This window comes from Calonectris borealis, chromosome 7 (assembly GCF_964195595.1).
Source record: "Calonectris borealis chromosome 7, bCalBor7.hap1.2, whole genome shotgun sequence".
NCBI classification, from domain to species: Eukaryota; Metazoa; Chordata; class Aves; order Procellariiformes; family Procellariidae; genus Calonectris; species Calonectris borealis.
The window spans coordinates 19628063-19650157 of NC_134318.1; the positions used below are offsets into that span (position 1 = coordinate 19628063).

General features: G+C 45.9%; 1 protein-coding gene across 1 annotated transcript; it reads left to right on the forward strand.

The window, feature by feature from the left end:
• The first annotated feature begins 2163 nt into the window (after positions 1–2163).
• COMTD1 (catechol-O-methyltransferase domain containing 1) lies at positions 2164–8961 on the forward strand. The gene is made up of 7 exons (XM_075154406.1): positions 2164–2251; positions 3588–3721; positions 4812–4917; positions 5754–5872; positions 6140–6194; positions 7693–7826; positions 8575–8961. Exons 1-7 carry the CDS (start codon positions 2170–2172, stop codon positions 8725–8727), a joined length of 783 nt encoding a protein of 260 aa, XP_075010507.1. The 5' UTR covers positions 2164–2169; the 3' UTR covers positions 8728–8961.
• Positions 8962–22095: the final 13134 nt, after the last annotated feature.

Sequence of the window (22095 nt, forward strand, 5' to 3'; positions counted from 1 at the left end):
GCTCCTTTCTATTCCTTCTATTGGAAGACTGTAACTCTTTTGCTGATCTAAGAAAGTGTTTTATCTTGACTTAGACATCTGTGAATCACCTTCCTTATCTAAAGGAAACAATACATTGTGCAATACACTGACATAGTAAAACACCTTCTGACACTGCCACCACAGGTAAGCTATTACTCCATAAGAACTTGGGGCAAAAAAAAAAGTTTCAGACACATGTTTAAGTATGTTAGCAATTCTGCTAATCTGGAGATTTCAGAAACTTGAAGTTTCCAGAGAGCTTCAAGTGAGACAGCTCGTCGAGTTGAGAGGCCAACACAACATTGGAAGCTCACAAGTTTAGAGTGTTTCGTGAAAAAGACAGCGTATCCCACAGTTACTCTCTCCCTCCTGCTGCAGTTGTAGAGAATAATCACTAGATGGAGCTGCACAGTCACAAATCTGATTTATGGCCGCTACAAGTGTTTGTTGTCTCCTACAGTTCTGTTTGGCCTAAAAATTGACACATTCCAGCGCTTCCTGATAACTCATCTTCTGAAAGATGGGATGAAATGCTTTCATTTACAAAAACAAAATGTACACAGAGAAAGTGATGAGATACTGAACGGAAAAAAACTCCCAAGAAACCAACAACACTCACAGCTTTCAAAATCAAATAAATTTTAAAAGTGAATTGAAAACTATTTTATCTGCCAAGACAGATCAAATGTCTTGCTTTGTTCTGCAAGTCAGAAAGCACAGCAGACTCCTTAGTGCTTGACATGATTAGCTGCTGCAAAAGAAATACAAGAGCTCTAAAGCTTAAGTCTTTGTAAATAAGGTCTAGCACAGGCTAAAAATGCAGTGATAGGAGGCAAACCCATTTCCCATAAATGCCCCGGTGATACACTTAATCCTCCACTTAAGATGTACTTACAAAAGAATCTTTTTCTGCTAACTGCATTGACACTAGACAGTTTTGCTCGCATAGGATCAGAGTTGAAAAGTTATCATCCTAACCTACCGGCACACAATTCGTCTGGCTTTCTAGAGATTAACTATGTGCCAAAAGGGAAGTTTTACCTGCTCTCATCCTACATCTGTTGAGGCCAAGTTGCAACCCACTCCGTCCCTGGGTATTCCTGGTCTGTGTGCAACACCGCTAATTTCATCTCCTGTAGGGCGACAAAATGATAGATCTTCACATCTTGCTTGGTTTTGCAAAATCCAGATATTGCCAACACTTCACAAAATGAAAACCAAATCCCCGGCCCATCTCCAAAAGGCACTGCAGGGTCCTTTCAGCACGTGTCTATCTAATGAAACAAAAGCACAGAAAAGTTTTTTGAGCCTGATTTCCAAGAAAAGATGGCACAGTCACTGTTAGTTTATATATCAATTCCCTCAGCATCAGATCAGACCAGGGAGGAGATCCCTAAACCACTATGCTGTCAAAAGTGGCAAGGGCCCTGCCGCACCTCGCCTGGAAGGTGCTGCAGAAGGGGGCTGAGGTAGCGGCAGAGGAAACCAGGCCCCCTCCCCCTCTCATGGAGGATCTTCCCTGATCCCTTTCACCTGGAAACGCTCAGTTCTTTTGGGCACAGGGCCGAAGTCCCACAATCTCATGTGCTTTTTGACAAGGAATCCGCTCGCACCTCAGCTGCAAAAACCATCGTGCTAGGGAAGGCGCGCGCGCCTCTCCAGGGCGAGCCGGAGGCCCGAGCCTCTCACGAGGACGTTTCCCTCAAGAGCTCCACCGCCCGAGCCCAGTCCCGGTTCACACAACGCCTGGGTGAGCTTTAAAACGAAGGCTGCGGAGAAGGCACGCCAGAACCAGCCTGCGGGGAGGCGGCGGCACGCACCCCAGCTGCTGCTTTTGCCACTTCACACACCGCCTCGGAGCACGTCACTCGAGAGGAAGGCGCGCATCTCCCGCGGGGTGCCCACCCTCCCGCCAGCCCAGCCCCGCATCGGGCACCTCGGGGCGCGGCCGGTGTAAAAGCCACCAAAATCAACCAAAGCGCCGGCACCCGCGGACGCCCGCGCACCGCCCCGCCCCGCCGGGAGAGAGGCGGTGGCCCGGGGCCGCCCCGAGGTGCTCCGTGCCGGCCCCGCCCCTCCGTGCCCGCGTGTCACCGGCCCGGGCCGCGCCGCTCCCGCCCGCCGCGCCGCTCCCCTCCGGGCCCCGAAATGCCCCTTTTCAGCGTGCCCAAAGAAGTGGCCGTCGGGACGGCGATGCTGGGGGTCGCCTTTGCTACGGGGATGCTCGCAGGTAAGCGGCGCCCCCCGCACGCACACGGGAGGGGGCGAGGGCTGCGCCCTGTCCTGTCCCCGCCGGGGCCGGGACGGGGACCGCGGCGCCCGGGCAGGTCTCCGCGAGGGCGGGCGGGAGCCCGCGGCTGCGGGCGAGACCGGGCGGCCGTCGGGGGAAGCATGCCCCTCGGCGCTCCCCGGAGCGGGGCTGCCCGGCGGGCCGGGATTTCGCGGAGCTGCGGCGGTAAATACACTGATGCTCTTAGGGCCCAAGCCGCTCCCCGTAATCCAGCTACTGCAGCGGGGGCCGGCGCGGTCGGGGCCAAGGTCCCAGCAAAGGCGAGGGCACGCTCGCAGCCCGGCCCCTGCCTGCATTTATTTGGGCAGCCAGAAAACGCCGTGGTGGGGTCCTGGTCGCAGCTTTCTCTTCTGACAACAGCTTCGCTTCCATTCCCCGGGGTCAGAGGGGGTGCGGGCCCGCCCTCGGGCTGGGGAAGGAGGCTGGTGTTGGGTTTGTAACGCAGCCGCTTGCTTACTTACCCTTTGACTTCAGGCAAGGTGCTGAAATCATCTACACCTCACTGTAAAATAAGAGCCATTAACAGAAAATAAAATAAAGACCTCAAAATAAAAGTGTTCTTTAATAGCAAACAGCTATTAGGAGATGTGGAACTGAATTTTTTTTTTTGTTATTTCTTTAAAATATTTGCCCCATTTGGTAAAAGAAGGATTGGGCATCAAAGCTGAGATCAGTTCTGTATTTAAGTAGACAAGCAATAGTCTTTAAACTTCAGCTTTCAGCACCCACTTTTTTTGCACACTGATTTCATGCTAAACAAGCCCTTGAGCAATGCCAGATTTCCCCTGGCTAGAGGGCAGGACACTGTCATTAGGAGAACACAGGGCTTGAGAAGATGCATCAGCTGATGGCCCTGAAGATGAGCACCCTCTATCCGTCTGCAAAACAAGGTCCCCAGACTAAGAAAATAGTGTGCCTAATTCATGCTTCTCTCCTTACACTTGCCCTTTGAGTTTTGATGTGGTTACTTGTCCTGTAGGAATATGACAGCTTGTAACCTTCACAGTGGCCACTGAACAACACAGTACCCAAGCCTTTCCCGTTCAACCTTTGCAGACTTGGTCTGGACATCTTAGAGCTTAAAAAGAAGGAGGGGAAAAAAATTACAGTCCCCTGAGACTGAGCTATCCAGCTATGTTGCATTCTCCTTTTTCACTGGATTTTTCAAAGCAAAGAGTTCTTTAACCATTAGTAATACTTAAGTGCTTGCTTTATTTAAGCAGGCAATAACTGAAAAAGATAAAAGTTCTTCTTATTCCTTGTTTTCTTTTTGCAGGTAAAAGATACCCTTCTTTAGTTTTTGGGACACCCAAATCATCCAAGAGTATCATCGGGAAAAGCAGTCCTCTCTGGCAATACATACTGGATCACTCTTTGCGGGAACATCCAATTCTAAAGAAGCTGCGACTGGTCAGTATTTTATCCCCCAACGCAGGTTTTCTGTTCAGTGCCATTACTGTTCCACTAGGACCTTTTGGTATCGCCCACACCCCGTCCTGAGCTGCTGGACTCTTTATGATATTCCTTCCTCCATCTTATTTGCATACACATTAGAATTTGTTTTTAACTGGTAATACCCAGACTCGTCAACGTTCAGGGCTACCTAAATGAGTGTTTAATAGTATTGCCAAATGTTTTAGATACGTCTTTTTATCCATGGCTCCCAAGCCCATGTGTTTGCACTTGATTTTGACTTGAACAGATGACTTCTGTTCATTTTAGTTGGCGTATAAGGAATCTGTAGCTCAGAGAGGTGGTGTCCTCCCGCAGGTCTCGGAACTGACCTCCAGACTCGGGTCGGAGTCATTTCAAGTGAGACAAACTACTCCTGTATAAAAGCAATTAAATGTTATGTGCTGGAGCTGGCTGGTTGGAATGAGCCCTAGAGGAAGAAAGGAAGTGGAAGGACCGTCCTTTCCATTCAGCTGCCCCGGCGCAGCCCTGCTGCTCCTGCTGCCCCCTCCTCAGTGCCAGGGCCCTCCCGCCCTGGCGTGGGCACAGAACCACATGGGTAGCCAGAACCACGCTGGGTAGGCAGAACCACGTGGTCTGACCTTTAACCTAGCAGTTCATAAAACCATCCTACATGTCTTGGAGGAGTAAGGGCGTAAGTACAAAGGTTATAATTCAAAAAAATAAAAAAAAAAAAGAAAAAGTGCATGTTTATGTAAATACACAGAAATAAAGGACTTTCACAGTCAAGGTTCCTCTATGGTTCTTCATCAGTTACAAGTATTGCTGAGTTTGCCACAGCCATGATAACTTCGGGGCATATTACTGCTTTGAATGATTAGCCACTGCTTATGACACGCACCCCGCCCTCCTTAGTTACTGTTAAATTCAAACCAATTCCTGGCTCATAGATGGAGCAGAAAGCCATCTAAAATGGTAGGAGTATCTGTTTTCCCTGGGGTTTCTCTGGGTTTTTTTCCCTAGAATACTGTTTTGGAAGCTTTGGGTTTTGTTTGTTGTGACGTTGTTATTTTTTTCCCCTTTCTAGCTCACCGCTGATCATCCCTGGAGTAAAATGATGGTGTCCTGTGACCAGGCTCAGCTTATGGCAAATTTGGTTAAACTCATTAAAGCCAAGAAAGTTATTGAAATAGGTAAGAGTGTCACTTTGTCCTCTCTGTAGTAGAATAAAGCTCCTGGCTGTGCTCTTCCAAATACAGCCATGTTTACATAAGATAAGATAACTAAACATAGTAAGGCACTGCATACCTGTCTCGGCAAACAGGTGGGCAAACTACAGTGAGAAAAGTAGAGTCTGATTTGCACTTACTTGCCACTTTGTCTATTTGTGCATTCAGTAATTCTGGCATCAGCATGGATGTCTCGTCAACTCTGAGGCAATCTGAAAAAATAAGATCAAAGATCACACTTGGGTCTCCAGCAGTTGCAGGACAGGGTGTATTCTTTCCTTCCTGTACCAGTTTCTTGCCAGAAGGAAACGTTTTGCTGCACAGGCCCAGCATCCAATCCACTTTCCTTGATGCACCTATGTTAGCAGGATGTCCCGAAGCCAGACTGATGCTGAGCAGCCAGGTATGGGTTCCCTCCATCTTCATTCCTGGCCTGGCTGTTATGATGCCCTGGTATTTTGCTGCTGGTCCAGTCCCTCTGGCTCAGGATTTAGCTCCACTTTTAAATAAGGGTGTTCCTCAGAGATGCAGGACCAGATTCTGCCCTGTGTGTCCAGAAGACTTTTGGAAAAAACCAACATTAAGCTTTGCTAAAAGATTGATTTTTTTTAAAAAAAAAAAAGTAAAAATTCCTCCCAACCCACCATTACATTAAAATGGAGGGGAAAACCTTTTGTGTCCATTAACAAATTGCCATCCTTGACTTGTTTGGGGGTTTTCCTGAAAGGAGCCCTGTAGTTCACTATTTATCTTTTTTTTCACAATATGGTAAGTATTGATAACTCTTACGATTTTCCTAGGTGTTTTCACAGGTTATAATACTTTGAATATGGCACTTGTCCTGCCAGATAATGGCAGAGTTATTGCCTGTGATATAAATGAGGACTACGTCAAAATTGGAAAGCCACTGTGGAAGGAGGTAAGCAGCATCTCTTCTGTTACATGTTTGGGACAGCTGCATTTGCATGTCAGGGGATTTTGGTATCTTAGACTTGCACATTCACACACAAGCATTCATATCATTAAAGGAGGCTGGGACAGTTCAATTTGGAAAGACAAATAAGTGCTGTCTGGAACCTAGAAATAATAGGAAAAATATCTGACCACCAGTCACTCCCTGAGTGCAACCTACTAACAGGTTATTTCTTGACCACTTTCATGAACTCATTGCTCTTTTTCATTCTAGGCAGGAGTAGAGCATAAAATTGACCTGCGGATTAAGCCAGCAATTCAAACACTTGGTAAGTAACCTAAAATACCTTTTTTTCCCCCTTCCCTAGAAATAGAAGATGGATATAATGCTGATGAAATCTAAGACCAAATATGTTCATGGATGTGATCCCTTTGCTAACAGTAAGACAGCCTCTCTTATATTTAAATTTAAAAAAAAAAAAAGAAAAAACTAAAACAAAACAAAACAAAACCAACCCAGAAAACTTCACAACTTCAGAAGTTCACAGTTTTCTTACACACCAGCAGAGAGGAAGAAAATGCTTGTTCTGTGTAGTGGGCTTACTGGTCACTCACCTGTCCTGTCCATTGCCTTGATTAATCTATGAAGTACTATTGTCAGCTGCTTCTGGGAAAGCTGATTAAAACAGATTAATTAGACAAAGCCCAATTTCTCTTATCCATTGTCCATTCTAAGCAAGTATTTCTGTGTTATAGACAGGAAGAGCTTTCTGAAAGCGCTGAGGTGCAGAAAAAATACAGAAACCAATATAAAACTTAGGGTATATTCAGTTGAATTGTGTCCAGAAGAGTTCAAATTTAGGATGTACCAAAATCATGCAAGGCCATTAGAAAGGCAATGACTTTTCTAATTCAAGAAAAGAGAAGATGTGGGGCAGAGGGAATATTAATAAGTATTCTGAAAATGCAAGAAATTTGCTAGGGATGGAGGAGGCAGAAGAAGGTTTCCAGCAAAGGTGTTCGATGGACCCACAGATCCATCCATATCCTTGTGTTACTTCCAAATTCATGCATCCTTTCTAAACAGGCAAATATTAGCAGTCTGCTAGGATGCACTGTCCTTGAAGTCTGATGGACAGCTTTGTCTAGGCAATGGTTCAGACAAAAAGATCCTCTGTTGGCAGAGGATAAGGGCAGGTGAGAGGGGTGCCCGAGAACGTTAGGAAGGCAGCAGTCAGCCCCTCCGCAACTAGCGATTTGGAGTTCTCGGTCAAAAAATCCATTTAGGAGAACTTAAAACTGAATTCCACTTGCCTTGGCCCAGAGGGGGACTACTTACAGCAGTCTTTTGCTGTGATAAAGATCTCTGACAAGGTTTGTTCATGACCTGTATCATGGCACTTCATCATCAACGAGAGATTAGCATTTAGGACCTGTTCATAAATGTGAGAAAAAGCCTAATCCACTTAAGAGAACAGTTCTCCTCAGTCAGCTCAAAAAACAACTGAAGGTGTAGAGTGTGTCCAGTTTCAAACTGCTTGACTTGTTTTTACTGCACCTTTCAGCAGCCCCAGCTGTATCCTGCAGGTTTAGAACTCCTCCACGAACATCCAAGGAGGCAGAACTCAGTAACTGAGTGTTTTATGGCATACGTCATGTCTAGATTGGTTTCTGTGGGATAAGCTTTTCTAGTAATCAGCTGTAGAGGAATAGGCTGCCTGGTCAAGGCACCAAAACCATTATTTAATAAGAACTTTGACACAAATGGATGACTTCCAGGAGGAAGCATTAACCAGGGTGTAATGACTCACTTTGTTGCTCATCTAGATGAACTGTTGGCCAGTGGAGAAGCAGAAACCTTTGACTTTGCTTTCATTGATGCGGATAAAGAAAGCTGCAATGAGTACTATGAAAAATGTTTGCGCCTCATAAAGAAAGGGGGAATAATAGCTATTGATAATGTAAGTACTGCAGTTGTAGTGGTAGTAGCACAGGGAGTTACTGCTTTTGCCTCTGGGAAAGGAAAAAAAGTCACAGTGGGATGCTAGTAATGTGATTTCTGACCTGCAACTCGGTTGCCAATTGCAACATGTTTGTTCCATGTTATACAAAGGAGGCTTTTAAAATTCAACACAAATTCCTCAAGTAAGCTGTATGGAACACTAATATAAGCAAGGAATAAAATCCTATAGAAGTAATGTGTTAAATTTGCGTTAGTACATAAACAGCCTGTGATAACAGAAACGTATCAACTTTTTTTGTAATTCATTACAAAGAATGCTTTGTATTATTCTGATTTGTCTTGTAGTGCATTTTCTACTATGTACAGTAGAACCCAAGATCAAAGGTAGCACTTGTAATCAGTAACTACTATTAAGTTATCAATTAATAATTTTTAGTAGAAACAAAGAACAATGTTAAACTTCAGGCACCTTCAGGATTATGGTGGCAACTAAGTAGGGGCTTTTAAAAATACCTGTGTTTAATCACATTTTTTCTTATTTTGCAATAGAAGTACAATTAGCCAATTCTGTGGACTCCCAATCCCACTTGCTTATGAGAGTTCCATGTCAGAGACCACTAGAAATCTGAAATACAATAAATAATATAAATTTCTAGAAAATATGCAGGACCTTTTCCAAAGCTTCCTTCGTGGTCCAAGGAACATACTGGAACAAATGAGATGCATGACATTTCTTTTTTCAACAGGTCCTTTGGAGTGGAAGGGTGCTAAAACCAAGAAAGGATGACTTGGCAACCCAGAGCATCCACCACCTCAATGAGAAGCTTCTCAGAGATGCACGAGTCAATATCAGCATGCTCCCAATGGGGGATGGAGTCACATTAGCATTCAAGTTGTAACTGGAGGAAGCCCAGCAGATGGGAAACAACAAGCAGCATCAAATCATCAGGAAAAATGCAGGTGGAGCAGTATCAAAAATGGTTATTTAACCTATATCTCCACTGGATAGCATAACCTATATCTCCACTGGAAACTAGACTTTAGGAGCAGCAGGATCCTAAGTGCAGCTAAGTTGGGAAGAGACACTTATTTTGAGATCTGCTATGGTTTCTTATTTTAATCGTAATAAAGCAAGTAACTTAAGTGAAGTTGTCCTTGTAAGAAAGTGAAAAGAATCTCCCTCTCAGGTAGAATGACTTGAGTTCCAAGTGAGTCAATACAACAAAGTCATTTTCTGTCCTAAAAGAGGCTACTAAGTAGCAGAATAATCAGTCCTACCATCAAAAGGAAAAGAAGTGGAGTTTACTAATGTTAAAAGCCATAACAGAAAAATGGATTTTTCATTAAATGTTCATGACCTCAGGAGATTGCTAGCCTTCTCAAACTAACAATATTGAAAGTCACTGGTAATCCTTGAAAGAGTACTAGATAAGAAGACTCAAATATACACCATTGGGGGGGGGAGTTGTCTTTAAAAGTGTGTCAAAGGACAAACAGGATTTTCAATACAGAGCACTAGCTAAAACCTTTGTGTGCAAGGACTGGGTTTGTTTAACCTGGGTGACAGTGCAGGTAGATTTTTTTGCAGTCAGAATGAGGAAGAGCAAACAGGCAAGAAGAAAACCAAAACAATTCTTCCTCCTTCCCCTCTCCCTCCCACCCGCTCACCAAAGAAGCAGCTTGCTAGGTGCTGGTTTCCTAGAAAGTTGCAAGCACAGAGCATTGGTGGCAAGTCTACAGAAGGAAAATGATGAGTGTATGAGGGTGCAATACAGCTGTTAACTGGCTATTCCAATAATTACTGCAAGCAGAGATACCCTTCCCTAGGCAGCATGTAACAAAATGATGCTTTTTCCACGCCTTCGTATTTTCCCTGCAGTATTCTTAACTCTAGTTAACTTCATTTGCTGTTGTCATCCATTACACTTGTTTCATCCTGATGCATTCTATAAAATTTTTGATGAAGAAACAGTAGTTTCCTGAAAAAGTTCACCTTACCTGGGACCAATGAAAGAGACTTAAGGGAGCGGGAGGCATATTCTGTTCGAGCTAGAGAATAAGAATCCAACTAATTACTTCTTTCCACGGTGAATTACAAATAGGAATAACTAATTTTTAGGGCTTTTTATTTCAGCCTGAAATTCTTATTACAGAGAAAACCTAATCAAACAAGAAACCGAAACTAGCATTTTACAGACAAAAGCTCCGCTGGCTACTGTTTTGGGAGACTGATACATACACTGGAAGGGTATCATATGTATATTGAGGAAAAGAGTCACTTTAGATTTGTTGGCCTCCTGTAGAGAAGCTGTATCAGAGCTAAGAGAATCCTTCCATTTTCTTAAATAATGCACTTGAAAAACTCAAGGCCTTGGGGACAAAGATTTCAAGTCTCAAAATTGTTAGAACTGGCTACTCAGCTCTTATTTTTGAAATTTCAACTGGGTGGCTTGCGTTCTGATACAGGGCAGACGTTGAGGGCACAGGTCTTCCCTGTCTCAGACGTAGTATACTGCAGTGGGAGAGTACTGAAGAAAGGAAGCGTTGCCTGATGGTTCCAGAGTAGGGCTATACGTGAGGAGATCTCAATTCTATTTCTGTCACTTCCACTTAAAACCCTGATTCAGCAGAGGATGTCAGGATGTGCTTAAGTACTTTGCTGAATTGAGGACTGGCTGCTGTAAAGCAAAATCCATGCCTGGGAGAAGGCCAGGACAAGGTGCATATGGCCCTTAAATGAGATTTTAAATAGGGCATAAAGCTTGCCCAATTTCTTTTTCTGGGTACAGTTTTACCCTCAGAGCTTCAAACCTCTGTGGGCCTCAATTTTCTTACCTGCGTAAAAGAAGTAATACCTTACCAAAGACTTAATGACTATAATAGCTCTCAGATAGAGTGGCTAAAGGAATATACAGGATGATCATTATAAGTTTGCATGCAAAGCTTCTGGCCATGTTCTACATTACAATTTTACTTTTTAAGTAGATAACGAAAAATTTTAAGGGTTACAAACACAAAATGGGACACCTTAACACCTGGGACATCCTCTCAAATATTCCTGCTTTCAGAGGCTGTAGGCTGATTGTCACGAGCAAGCTACAAGCTGTTAAGAATAGACACCCTGGCCTAGAAGTACCATGATGGCCTTTCCCAAACATGCAGAAGTCACTAGGAGATTGATCACAGACTGTAATTGTTTTGCTACTAATTTCCAAGTTGCAAGAATCCTCTCAGTAAAGCTGAGCCAAAAATGGGCAAGCACTGTGAGTATTTTTGCAAGAAACTGTCAAATAACAGTTTAGCAACATTCAAAATCAGATACAAACAATCACAGAGCATGAATTCAAAAACTCCTGTTCCTTGAATGGTGAGAACTGGCAAAGTCCCTGTCACCTATGGGACGAGGACTTTCCTGGAGGAAGACCTATCGAGTGCCTGAGGCTGAAGCCGCATGTAGCAGGCTGGCGTTTTGCCTCTGCTTTGGACTCTGCTCCATTTTAAATATGCAGAGCATAGCGTGAGCATTTAATCAAACCTGTCTCCATCCTGATCACGTAATTACCATTAGAAAGAATAGCAATGTGTCCCTAAACTATAGATTGATGAGCCATCTGTAAGCTGAAACAAAGAGCAGAAGGAAGCTTAATTGAATCAAATATTTAGAATACATTACACTCTATCTTGTAGTTACTCAGAAGCTGGCCTTCTCTTCAGGCTTCTGTCCTGTGCGTCTGGAATTCATCACCACTAACTGCATTTAATCCTTCAACCTTACTATAAAGTGACTGCTGATAATATATAATTATGGTTTAATTCAAGTGGTGAATCAGCTTTGGGGAATTTGTGGGGACAATGGGACTTCAGGCTTTCATTAGGTGGTGAGAGGACCACACGATCATGCAGTGCAAGTCTTTGTCTCTCTCTAATGGCAAGATCATGTATGGGAGCTTGTAGGTCTGCTCACCCCTCCCAGATAACACACCAGCCTGAGCTACTGCTCACACTGTAGAGGCTCAGGATTTTCCACCCCTAAAGAGGAGCTGACCTGGGGGCACAGCTGTTGCCCAAACTCCACCACCCAGCTGTTCACGCAACACTGGCATCTCTTCTGGTTGCAAGGGTTGACCCCAGAGCGGCCAACACAGGTGACAAATGTACAGTCGGGACTTGCTCAGAAGCAAATGGGGCTGAAGGATGGTGCATTAAAAAAAAAAAAAAAGAAAAAAGAAAAAAAAGAAAATTCCCCCTAGTGCAGTAACTCCCAGAAGCCACCATGAGAATGAAAGCATGTAACCCTAGCTGCTGGTCAGGTATCTCAGTCCCTGCTCCAAAGATGTCACATTCGAAATGGTGGGGTGTGATATTTGGATGGGTGATGGGGAAAGGAACAGCACACTGTTCCAGAGCAGACTTTGCATCTCTACTAGCTAATTAAATGATAATTAAATGAGCAGACAGCATCACTCAGCAGTGCTGCCGTGCTCCCCCTTTGTGCTGGCCCTCTCCAATAAACCCAGAGGAAAGGTAGCGAGAGCTTGGAGTTACCTACAGCATGGAAAACACTGAGGACTCAGACTGGGTGCCCAGAAATCTAGAGAGAAGGCTGCCCGCAAAAAGAAACAACTCACTGTCCAAGGTAGACACAGGGGTTCCTGAATGCTCAAGGCTCACTTCTGCATTTTCAAGGCGGCAGCTTTTGATCCCGCTGGGACATGCCGGGGACGAAGCAGGGAACATCATCGGGCTCTCACGTTGCTGCAGGCCTGAAGGAAAACTGGGCTGCTGGGTGTCGCGTAACCTAGAGGCATTTGTTTGAACCTCTGGCACTGCCATCCCTCCTTCTTTTAACAAACTCACAAAGTGTTTTTAATCTGTTTTAATTTAGCCACGTTACACACAGACAGCGCTTTCTGTGAATTGCTGTTCATGGAAGACAATTAGCAAGCTTTTTGTGATAAAGCCTTTAAGATACAGGGAAAGGAACATGAATATAAACCTCAACCAAATCCCCTCCTTTGAAGCACGAGCAGCTCTCTGCGTTCCCCAGGAACCTCGCAGCTCAGACCTGAGGCACACGCCGTGTCTCAGGCACCGCCATCTTCATGATATTGGGGTGGCAACAGCAGCAAATGCCGTAACTGGCAGCTGGCTCCTTTTTGAGGACATAGTAGCACAGTTAGCTGCCTCCTTGCTTGTGCTCTCTTTATCACTTGAAGAAATCCATCCTAACCGGCCACAACAGGAGCTAAGAGGCCAGCGCTGTTTTAAAAGACTGTTCTCCCTAGTAGTTGAGATGAGCATAGCTCGGATTTACCCAACCTGTCTACTGAAATGGCACAGGCCACCTCCATCCCTTGCGCTACCCTGAGGAACATGACCACGCTGAGTGGCTCCATCCATTCTTCCAAACAACGGGTACACCAACACACTCAGATAACCTACGAGCTCCCCATACACAGGAGATCCAGACCCACCTCTGGGTGGTTTGCAGCACGTTTGATTTTACTGCTCATTTCATTTTCATGGGAGTGGCAGCATTATCACGTCCTTCCCAGAATGAAAACGTGGAAAGCCACCAATAAAACGAGAAGGGTCTTTTGGGGAGGGATTTCTGATGAGATCCCAAACAAGAAGTACAGAGCAGGGAACAACAAAGCCAATTCTTCCCTCTTTGCATACCCAAGAGCTGCAAATGAGCAACTCCTGCCACAGTGAGCACTGCAGTTTCTTCAGAGAAGCGTAAAGGTAGTAAGATTTTTGTTTCCCTGCCCATCAGTTGCTCTGCTCTCCGGTCTGCAAAGCCCTGCCCCAGGGCAGTGGCGTTTCTCTGCCGCCGCATGTTGTGCCTGGTGATTTGCACTGGGATAAAAGGCTCTGCCCGAGTATAAAGCATTACCTCTGCATAACTCTAATCACACACAAATTGGTCTCACGCATTTGCAGCTACTCGTGGTTTCTAAGTCACCTGTTTTATAATAATAATTTTAAAAGCAATGTTTTGAAAAAGGAAATGAACAAACATAAAACCTGTAAAAGAGGGAAATTAATGTGGGATTTCAGACAAGTTATTTATCTTCCTTTTTGGCTTAGTGCAATACTGTAGGGATAAGCACATAACTAGTTGCTTTAATATTTATTCCTATTACAGGAAAAGTAAACATTGCTGATAAGTCACTGCTTTCCAGGATTAGATTTCATATTTTAGAGACTGCTTTAAATTAATGCAGAAGCAAACATTATCTTTTCTTCTTATTCATATATTTCCCTAATGAGTTCCAAGCAAATTGTGCCTACTTATATTTTATGATTTTAAATAATTAAAACATTTTATGGAGGCAACTAAAATTCTCCCCAGAGTTAGCAGAAAGATTATTGATTGAACAGATCTCAAGCTACAAGGAAAAAATTATTATTTAGTTTAAAGGCTCATAATTTTGTTCCTATTCACCCACTGAAAAACCAACAGACCCTGTGCATTTTTACAGCAACCTTTTGAGTTATGCTGGGGTAGGGACGTGGGGTATGTTGGTGAGCTGAAAGTAGTAACTTTTTGACATCATGAAATTAGATTTGCAGATGATAGTTAATGAGAGAGTGTTATTGCTGCTGTCACAAGTAAATGCAATGCCTAACTACTGCATACACACACACCACCACAGTGTTCATTACCCAGGATAAAGCCTGGCTGTACAGTCACAACACCAAGAATTTGAATCAAATCCACAAATGCAAAACACCAACCGAAGAAGCCCGCTCTCAGGGGAGGACTGGTTCACAGGACACCCAGGCTCGCCGTGTCACGTCGCCCGGCATGGCCACAGGAGTCCGTAGGGTTGCAGCCCAGATGTTACTGGCCTGTAGCACAACCCCCAGCAACAGAATGGGGGTTTCTACCAGCATGAGAAGAAAAACAAACCAACCAACCAAACCACAACAACAAAAAAGAAACAAAACCAAAAGAGACAAATGCCTTTTGAAACAGGTGCAAAGAAACCTGTAGAAGGGAAATGGATACCTGCAAATCCATATGGAAATAAAAAACAGTAACAGCTGGAAATAAAATTTAAGCTTATTTGTAAGGAACCTCATGCTTGTCCATGAGGTCACTTGTATCTTTTAACGTGTGTTTTGTTAAGAAGCAAACATTAGGAGTTTACATTTAAAGGTAAGCAAAACGTGTAGCTCCTTGGACTAGCTAGGAAAAAAAAAAAAAAGGGAGAAATTACAAAACTTAGGCGAATATATATAAAGATCCAAAATGCTGGCTTCTAAGCGTTATTGTTTCCCCTGCAGGTCCTCCCCTTTTCCCTATAACAGGTAAACTCACACAGGCTGTGGCTCACAACACTCGATGCTTACTTCATTTCTTTATAAGGTACGTATTGTTGCATTTGCCTACTACAAGTCGACGTTGCTGGTGTCTGCTACAGGTCAAAACACCTGGAAGGCAGGAGGAGCAGTAACAACTGCAACCAGCAGAAGTGGAAAGTTTCATCAGATGGCGACGGACACCTTTGAATTCAGGCAGAGCTGTGAGGGCTACGCAGGGACAGGGAGAGAGCAGTGAGACGTCCACGCTGCTCCGTGTGGAGGGCAATGAGACATCCACGTCTGCCTCCAGCTCTGCCAAGGTCCAGCTCCACGGCCAGAGGTGAGAAAGGGTCCCTCAGGTGCCTTCACCCACAGCTTCCACCCAGCTCCCGATGCCTCCTCAGCCTCCCAGGCACATCAGCAGGGTATTGCCATTTCTGCAGTGTCACCTTCAACGTCCTCCAGCCATCTAAATGTCAGCTGCTATAAAATGCTCTCCCAAGACACTTAATCCATCTTTTCAATGTAGAGTAATTAGTGGGGTCGTTCCAAAGCAGAAAGCCACAGTTAAATGTGCAACTACTGTGCCGTCTTGTATTATATCAAAGAGATTAATACAACCTGAAAGAAACTGCAGGGCCCTCCTTGGTTTCCTTTGAACAGCAGAGCTAGATGGTATTCCAGTGAGCCTCAGAGACATCCCCAGTGCAGAGGAGCATTAATTCACTATCAAAGTGCAATTACAAAATGATACTCACTAGGTCAAACTCCTGACAAAATGGTTCCTGTACAAAAAGCTGCAGTTTCTCCACAGATGTGTAGAGCCAGCTTCTACGTCACCTCTGGGTCTTCCCACGGCTGTTGTGGATTTTAGGCACAGTCATTTCCTGGGAACTATTCCCACCAACTGCTGTCAACAGGCAGCAGTCCTCTCTTCAGGTTGGGAGGACCATCAAGATGCAGCCAGTAAGGTGTCCTGCTGAGGGCCTGGGCCACAGTACCAAAGCTGAGCAACCTTGGCCCCCATCAAGGACTGCTGCACGGGATCGGACCTACCCTCACGATCCGAGACTGATCCAAGTTATCACTGAGGACTAACTTGTAAGAGGCAAAAGCACAGACACATTTAATCAACACCCAGAGATTTGGGGCCCCAAAACTCCTGGTGTTACAGAAAGGGTCCCAGGTGCCACCGAGCCTGTCACACGCAGCTTTGTTACTTTGATAGGTGCTACCATGTTTTCCTTTCTTGATTTTCAACATAGTCACTCACATACCAGATACTGAGTGATGCCCTTTAGCTCAAGCTTAACTTCAAGTGTATATTTAAACTTCCAGACATGGACTATGGTAAACTCTTAAAGAAAACTTCGGACTTGCAGCTAGGGTCTGCCTGTTGACCTTAGGAACCATTTATGGTCACCTCCACAAACTGCGTTAAAGGCACATGATTAAGGCTGCAAAGCTTAGCACTCAGAAGGTTACAAAAGTCTAAATTTGTACAAGCAATCTTAATTTTGACCATCCCTATTACATATAGGCATTATAATATAGATTTTAATTTTATGATCAAGCATTTCTGCATTCTACCTCTTATGTGCTCCTTCCTGACCTTATTAGGTCTCATTTTACTTCTTTTGCCTTCAGGCTAATAAACTGAGAACCTATAAACAGGAAAATAGCTGGCTTTAGGCAGCTGTGTCAGTAGAGGATTCCTAGGTCTCAGAAGGGCCAAGCAGCCTTGTGCCGTGGTCACATTTCTCCAGCAGAAGAGGTGAAGGAAATTAGGGAATCACCAGCAGGAGTTACAACTGCCTTTTCTGTATTCGATTATCTTTTCTTTCTGCTTTGTGTTTATCTTACTTCATCTCCATAAAAGAAAATTGGACTGTAACAGCTACAGCAACACCAATTCATTTCAGCTAACTCCCTGTACTTTTCCTCCGAGGGATCAAAGGCTATCAAGTAGAAGGGAAGAAAAACAGAGGAGAGGCAAGAATGGGTTTTCCCATGCAACAGGAAAGTTATCCTGTGAAGGAAAGTATTAAAATTAAAGCCTTTCTTTTTCTGGAAAGCTTACATTTTGAATGCTTCTCTGCTTCTCTTTCCTTCCCTCCCTTGCTGCTAACCAGGCTGAGGTCTTTGTGCCTGAAACCCTGCCCCTCAGGCACCCGCTTGCTGCCGTGCAGGCAGCGCCGCGCGGGCGGCCAGGGCAGGCACGTACCCACTTGCAACGGACGCCAACACAGCCGCGCTCTGCGTGCGGGCAGCGTGCAGGGCCAGGCGTGCCCCAGCCCCACCAAACGAAGCATGTCTCTTACAGCGACACAGCATATTTTTTAATCCAAGAAATCCCAGACAGAAATACGAGAGCAGTCTCATTTCAGGAAGAAGAAACTGGATTAGCCTAACGAAAAAACCTTGCAAGGCAGCGGGCTCATGCTTCCTGCAGAGCACCGCGCTCTGTGCTCGGTAGTGAGTGGTGCTTTGCCAAACGCAGGGGGAACCACGAGCGACCACCTAACTCCCTGGCACTCCTCTTGGGGCGGGGGTGGGCCGTGAGTTAGGAGGAGTTGCGCCTCTGGGAGAGGCTGCTATGAATGACTGCGTGGGACCACACGGTACACCTCTCTGCAACAGCTTTCCACAAAAGAAAAGGAGATGGTAGGAAATGGGACTTTGAGCCAGACTGTTTACACAGCCCACCAGAGGGAGAAATTTTGAAGCAGAAGGTGGGTTAGTTGGGTTGTGCTGGCTTGGCAGGGAGACCTACCAAGACTCCAACATTTATGCATGCTCATGAACTCGCCTTCTGATGGGCATGATAAAGTTAAACCAGGTGAGCTTCAAGCTATATGAGTAAACAATTTCAATGGCATGCCGAGAGGACCTTTGCTACAAAGCGTTAGGTCTCACCTGAAAGCCTACCAGTCTTGCACCAGGACTGAACGCTGTACCAGATTTCCCAAGGAACTTAAAAAAAGTAAAACAAAATAAAATATTTCCTCGAACAAGGTGGAAGGAGATCAGCCTTCTGTTACAGAGTCTGCAATACAAGCCTACATCCACACTAAATTACAGTACCCTGAAGAGGTAAACTGTGAATTGCAGTTTACTTAAAAACATTTCATAAAACATTGATTCCTGAAACACTGGAGACGCCTGCTCACACTGACCTGGTGCCATCTCTGCCAGCGAAGACTCCGCAGCTGGCAGAGTGGAGAGCCACCACCCCTGCGTGCCACATCCATGGGGATGTCCGCCAGAGCTGGTCCCGTTCAGCCCAACGGATGAACCTCCCAGGTACGACAGCAAGCAGCCTGCATCCAAACACTACTACAGTGAACACCATTATACCCTCCCCCACTATGCGCAGGCTTTTGTCCAGGCTAAAGGACACACGCTGAGCACCACCACCAAGGCAAGGCAGAAACACTCCCTGACCTGCTCCCCAAAGCACATGCTGCCAATTAGAGAAGTGAAAATTATACCAGGTGACTCTCGTGATCAATTGTAGCCCACCCAATCCACTCAACAAGGTAGCAAGGGAAAAATTAACTATAACTGTAGATTTGGCTTGGGACCAGGCCCAGCCCCCTGCACCGGGGCAGCTGGCAGTGCACCCACTCCTCCCGCCCCCCAGCAGCTGAGGGGCTCAACACGCCTGGCACAGAGGTGTTTGCATGCTCTGCTTGGGCAGGGAAACGAGGCCCCAAAGACCAAGGAAGGTCCCCAAGGAGGGGAGCAGGACAAGGTGAGGCACCCTCCAGGAGGTGGCGGTGGGGAGCCCCAGGCAGCAGCGGTTCACTGCCCAGCACCATGGAGGCCCTAGTCTTCTGGTTTTGTCCAGGAAAGACAAATTTTGTGCGTTCATGAACAAAATAGCCCAGACAAAAGTTGTCTCCGCTCCTCACCCTCAACTGAAATATCCTGCACAACAGCTTTTTAACAGCCCCTCTGTGTGAAGGGGGTGGCGGTACAGTCGCTCCTCACACAGTGGGGACCACCCTGCAGCTGTGCTGGTGGGAGGCTGCTGCCCCACAGTGCGAGCGAAAGGGTACATGTGCTTCACCACAGCGTCCCACTGGGACAGGCCCTGAGCAGACCGGCTGGGCTCTCGTCCCTGTCCCCGAGGTCCAATTGCTCGACTGGGACTTAAGTTAATTGCAAAGATGGGGGAAGAGTTTGTGAGCTACCTACACGCTGACAGTGCAAGGTCCCTGAGGAGCGGCCATACACCCACACTGCTGGCACGCTGCATGGCCACCACAGGGTCAGTCCAGCCCTGCCACCGCGCGTGGTGCCACCAGACACGGGAAGATCACGAGTCAGGCAACGTTTTGAATCCTTCCCTTTGCCTTCTGGTTTTTGGCAGCTGGTGCGCCCTGTCCTCCTTGTCAGCAAGAGCTTCTCAAAGCCGAGGGTGGCCAGAACGTCTCTTTGGAAATCAAGGGATCCTGAGCCATTTGGAGGTTTCTAGAAAAGTATTGTCAAGTCAGGAGCAGAGCAGCAGTCGGGAAGATAACCTGCTTCGTTAATTAATTTTGTTTAGATAGGAGAGGGGGTGCACGCAGGAGCTGGCTGCTGGCAGTCCAGTGTAGAGAACAGGACCAGCTGCTCCTTCAGAAGTCGACGTGCACTGCCCGGGTCTCTCAGACACAGGGCTGGAGGACATCCGAGTGCCAGCGTACGCAGGGGTTCTCCTCCTCGAACTCTGTTTCTTTAGCTCAGCCTCCGGCCTAGCTTGCTGCCGTTATCCCTGCCCCGCGGATTCCTGCCGGTGGCCGCGCTACGGGCAGGCCCCCGGGAGGCCCCCGGGGCGCGGCTCTCCCAGAGGGCGTTGCCTGCGGTTCCCCAGAGAGGGCCGCGAGGACGCCAGCGGCCGCCAGATGGCGCCGTCGGCCCGCGGCCGGGCGGGCGGCGCGGGGCTGCGGCTCCGGCTCGGCCCCCCCGGCGCGGGCCCGTCCGCGGGGGCGGTCACACCCCTTCTGGCTGCGACCGTGGCAATCCCCGGGTGGGGTCACTGGGAGCTGTGAGTGACAATAGTGCTCCTTCAGCAGCTGCAGGGGGAAACGTCTCGGTCGCACCTATGCAGAAAAAAATACCCCTCGCCACACAGCAGCCAAGCCCTGAACACAGCACAGCACGACTTACGATTTCTTAAATGAAGAAGTTGTGCGTGCCTAATAAAGATTCAGTTAAGGTGTGTTTTTAATAATGCCACCACGTACCAATAAGATATCCAAGGACAAAGCTCATTGATTCCTTGTGAGCCACTTCCTCAGCTCTCCCACCCCTGCTAGGCCCGGCTCCAGGCCGAGCACGTGCAACTGACTCACACTAGCACACCCAAACCTGCTCCAGGAAGCACACCGGGTAAGATTAGTGAGATTTCTGTAATAGCCATTTCGTATTTTAGTGCTCACAGCAGCACAGGCAAAGTAAACAAAAAAAGGTACTGAGTTGCTAACAGTGCAAAATCATTAAAGAGAGTCATTACTTTAGCATTAGGATCCTTCCCCGCGGATCCAGGACAAAGAACATCCCATAAAAACACCCGCAAATCCTTGAAAGATTTCCGATGTATGCGCTACTGTTAACCAGCGGCAATTGTATTGCAAGTATTGCCGTGGTGTTGGTTTCAGCAGAAAATTCTCATTTAAAAACACGTTTGGAGCTGAAACAAAGTCTGCTTGTCATCTTTAAAGGTCTGTCAGCGCTTTTCCCAACACCAGTAGATAAATACAAGTGTAGATATGAACCAAATCTCACAGTGTGTAACAGCCCACATTTTGTCTAATAGCATTTTTGTAAGTTTTAATTGCAGATTATTTTTCAGAAATTGCTGTGCAAGAAAAAGTTTGCCTCTTTTTACACGAGCATCAGTATCAAACTCGCAGCTAAATTAAAAGATGCTGTATGTTAGGCTCACAAAAATTAATGCAGTTGTTTATTGCTTTCCGTTTGACCCAGCAGCATGTGGAAAGATGGACAGGACAGGCAACTAAAAGGCAGGCCCAGGATCATGAGAAGGGAAACATTACTAAAATACAATGAATGCATACTACAATAATTGATATAATCCATGTTTTTATTCCTATTCCAGATCAGGAACAGAAATATTCCACTCCAAAGGGAGGCTGATAAACACAATAAAACTGCTTCCAACAAATGTAGCCCTTTCATGCCATGTAACAACCCACCCAGCTTTTTCTTTGGGTTTTCCTTTCTGCCAGTTCATAGGAAGCATTTGTACCTGCCATTAAGACACTGCTGCCACAGGTGTGACCCAGTATTTGTCATCATTAGTGGCTTACCTTGCATAGAGTTGCTTGTCTTTGCTGACTGGTATGATAAGGAAACAAGGACCTTTGACACACGCAGGGCTGAATCATCCGTGCGTGAGCTGTCTTCTGTTTGCTCGGTTCTACTTCGTATAGAAGCGCAGTCGCTGTCGATTTAAATGCATCTTTGTGCGCGGTAGACGGACTATTGCAGTAATAAGCCAAACACCAGAACAGGACATTTAGAGGGCAGTAAGCACACTCTATTGCCACCTGGCTTTATGCCAGCAATAGCCAAGGGAAAGGTAAAAACCTGTGCCCCAATGCTTGGGGGTGAAAGGTTTCCATGCCCATTCCAAAATAGTTCCAAACAAATTTCCTGGGTTTGAACTACTGCAGCGTGCAAGAGGCAGATTTAAGAATATACCACACCAAGCTGAACCACGTGAAGAGTGCAAGGTTAATTGAAACAACCTGGAGAATTTCTACAGCACAGCAAGAACGTAAGTGTTCGAATCCCTCAGACAGTAACTCGCAAAATCCAGTGTGTTATAATCTCATGTGAAAGGATTTTTATTTATGAAAACATGATTAAGTCTCCCTGCAATATGCACAGACAACCCCTACTCCAGCTGCACCAGGCAGGAATGCAATGCTACAGTTCACACAAAC

Excerpts from the sequence above, each read along its gene's own strand:
- COMTD1 (XM_075154406.1), top strand. The coding sequence starts at position 2,170 with ATGCCCCTTTTCAGCGTGCCCAAAGAAGTGGCCGTCGGGACGGCGATG. Across the intron at positions 4,918-5,753 it reads CAAGAAAGTTATTGAAATAG|GTGTTTTCACAGGTTATAAT; the intron begins GTAAGAGTGTCA and ends CGATTTTCCTAG. Across the intron at positions 7,827-8,574 it reads GAATAATAGCTATTGATAAT|GTCCTTTGGAGTGGAAGGGT; the intron begins GTAAGTACTGCA and ends TTTTTTCAACAG.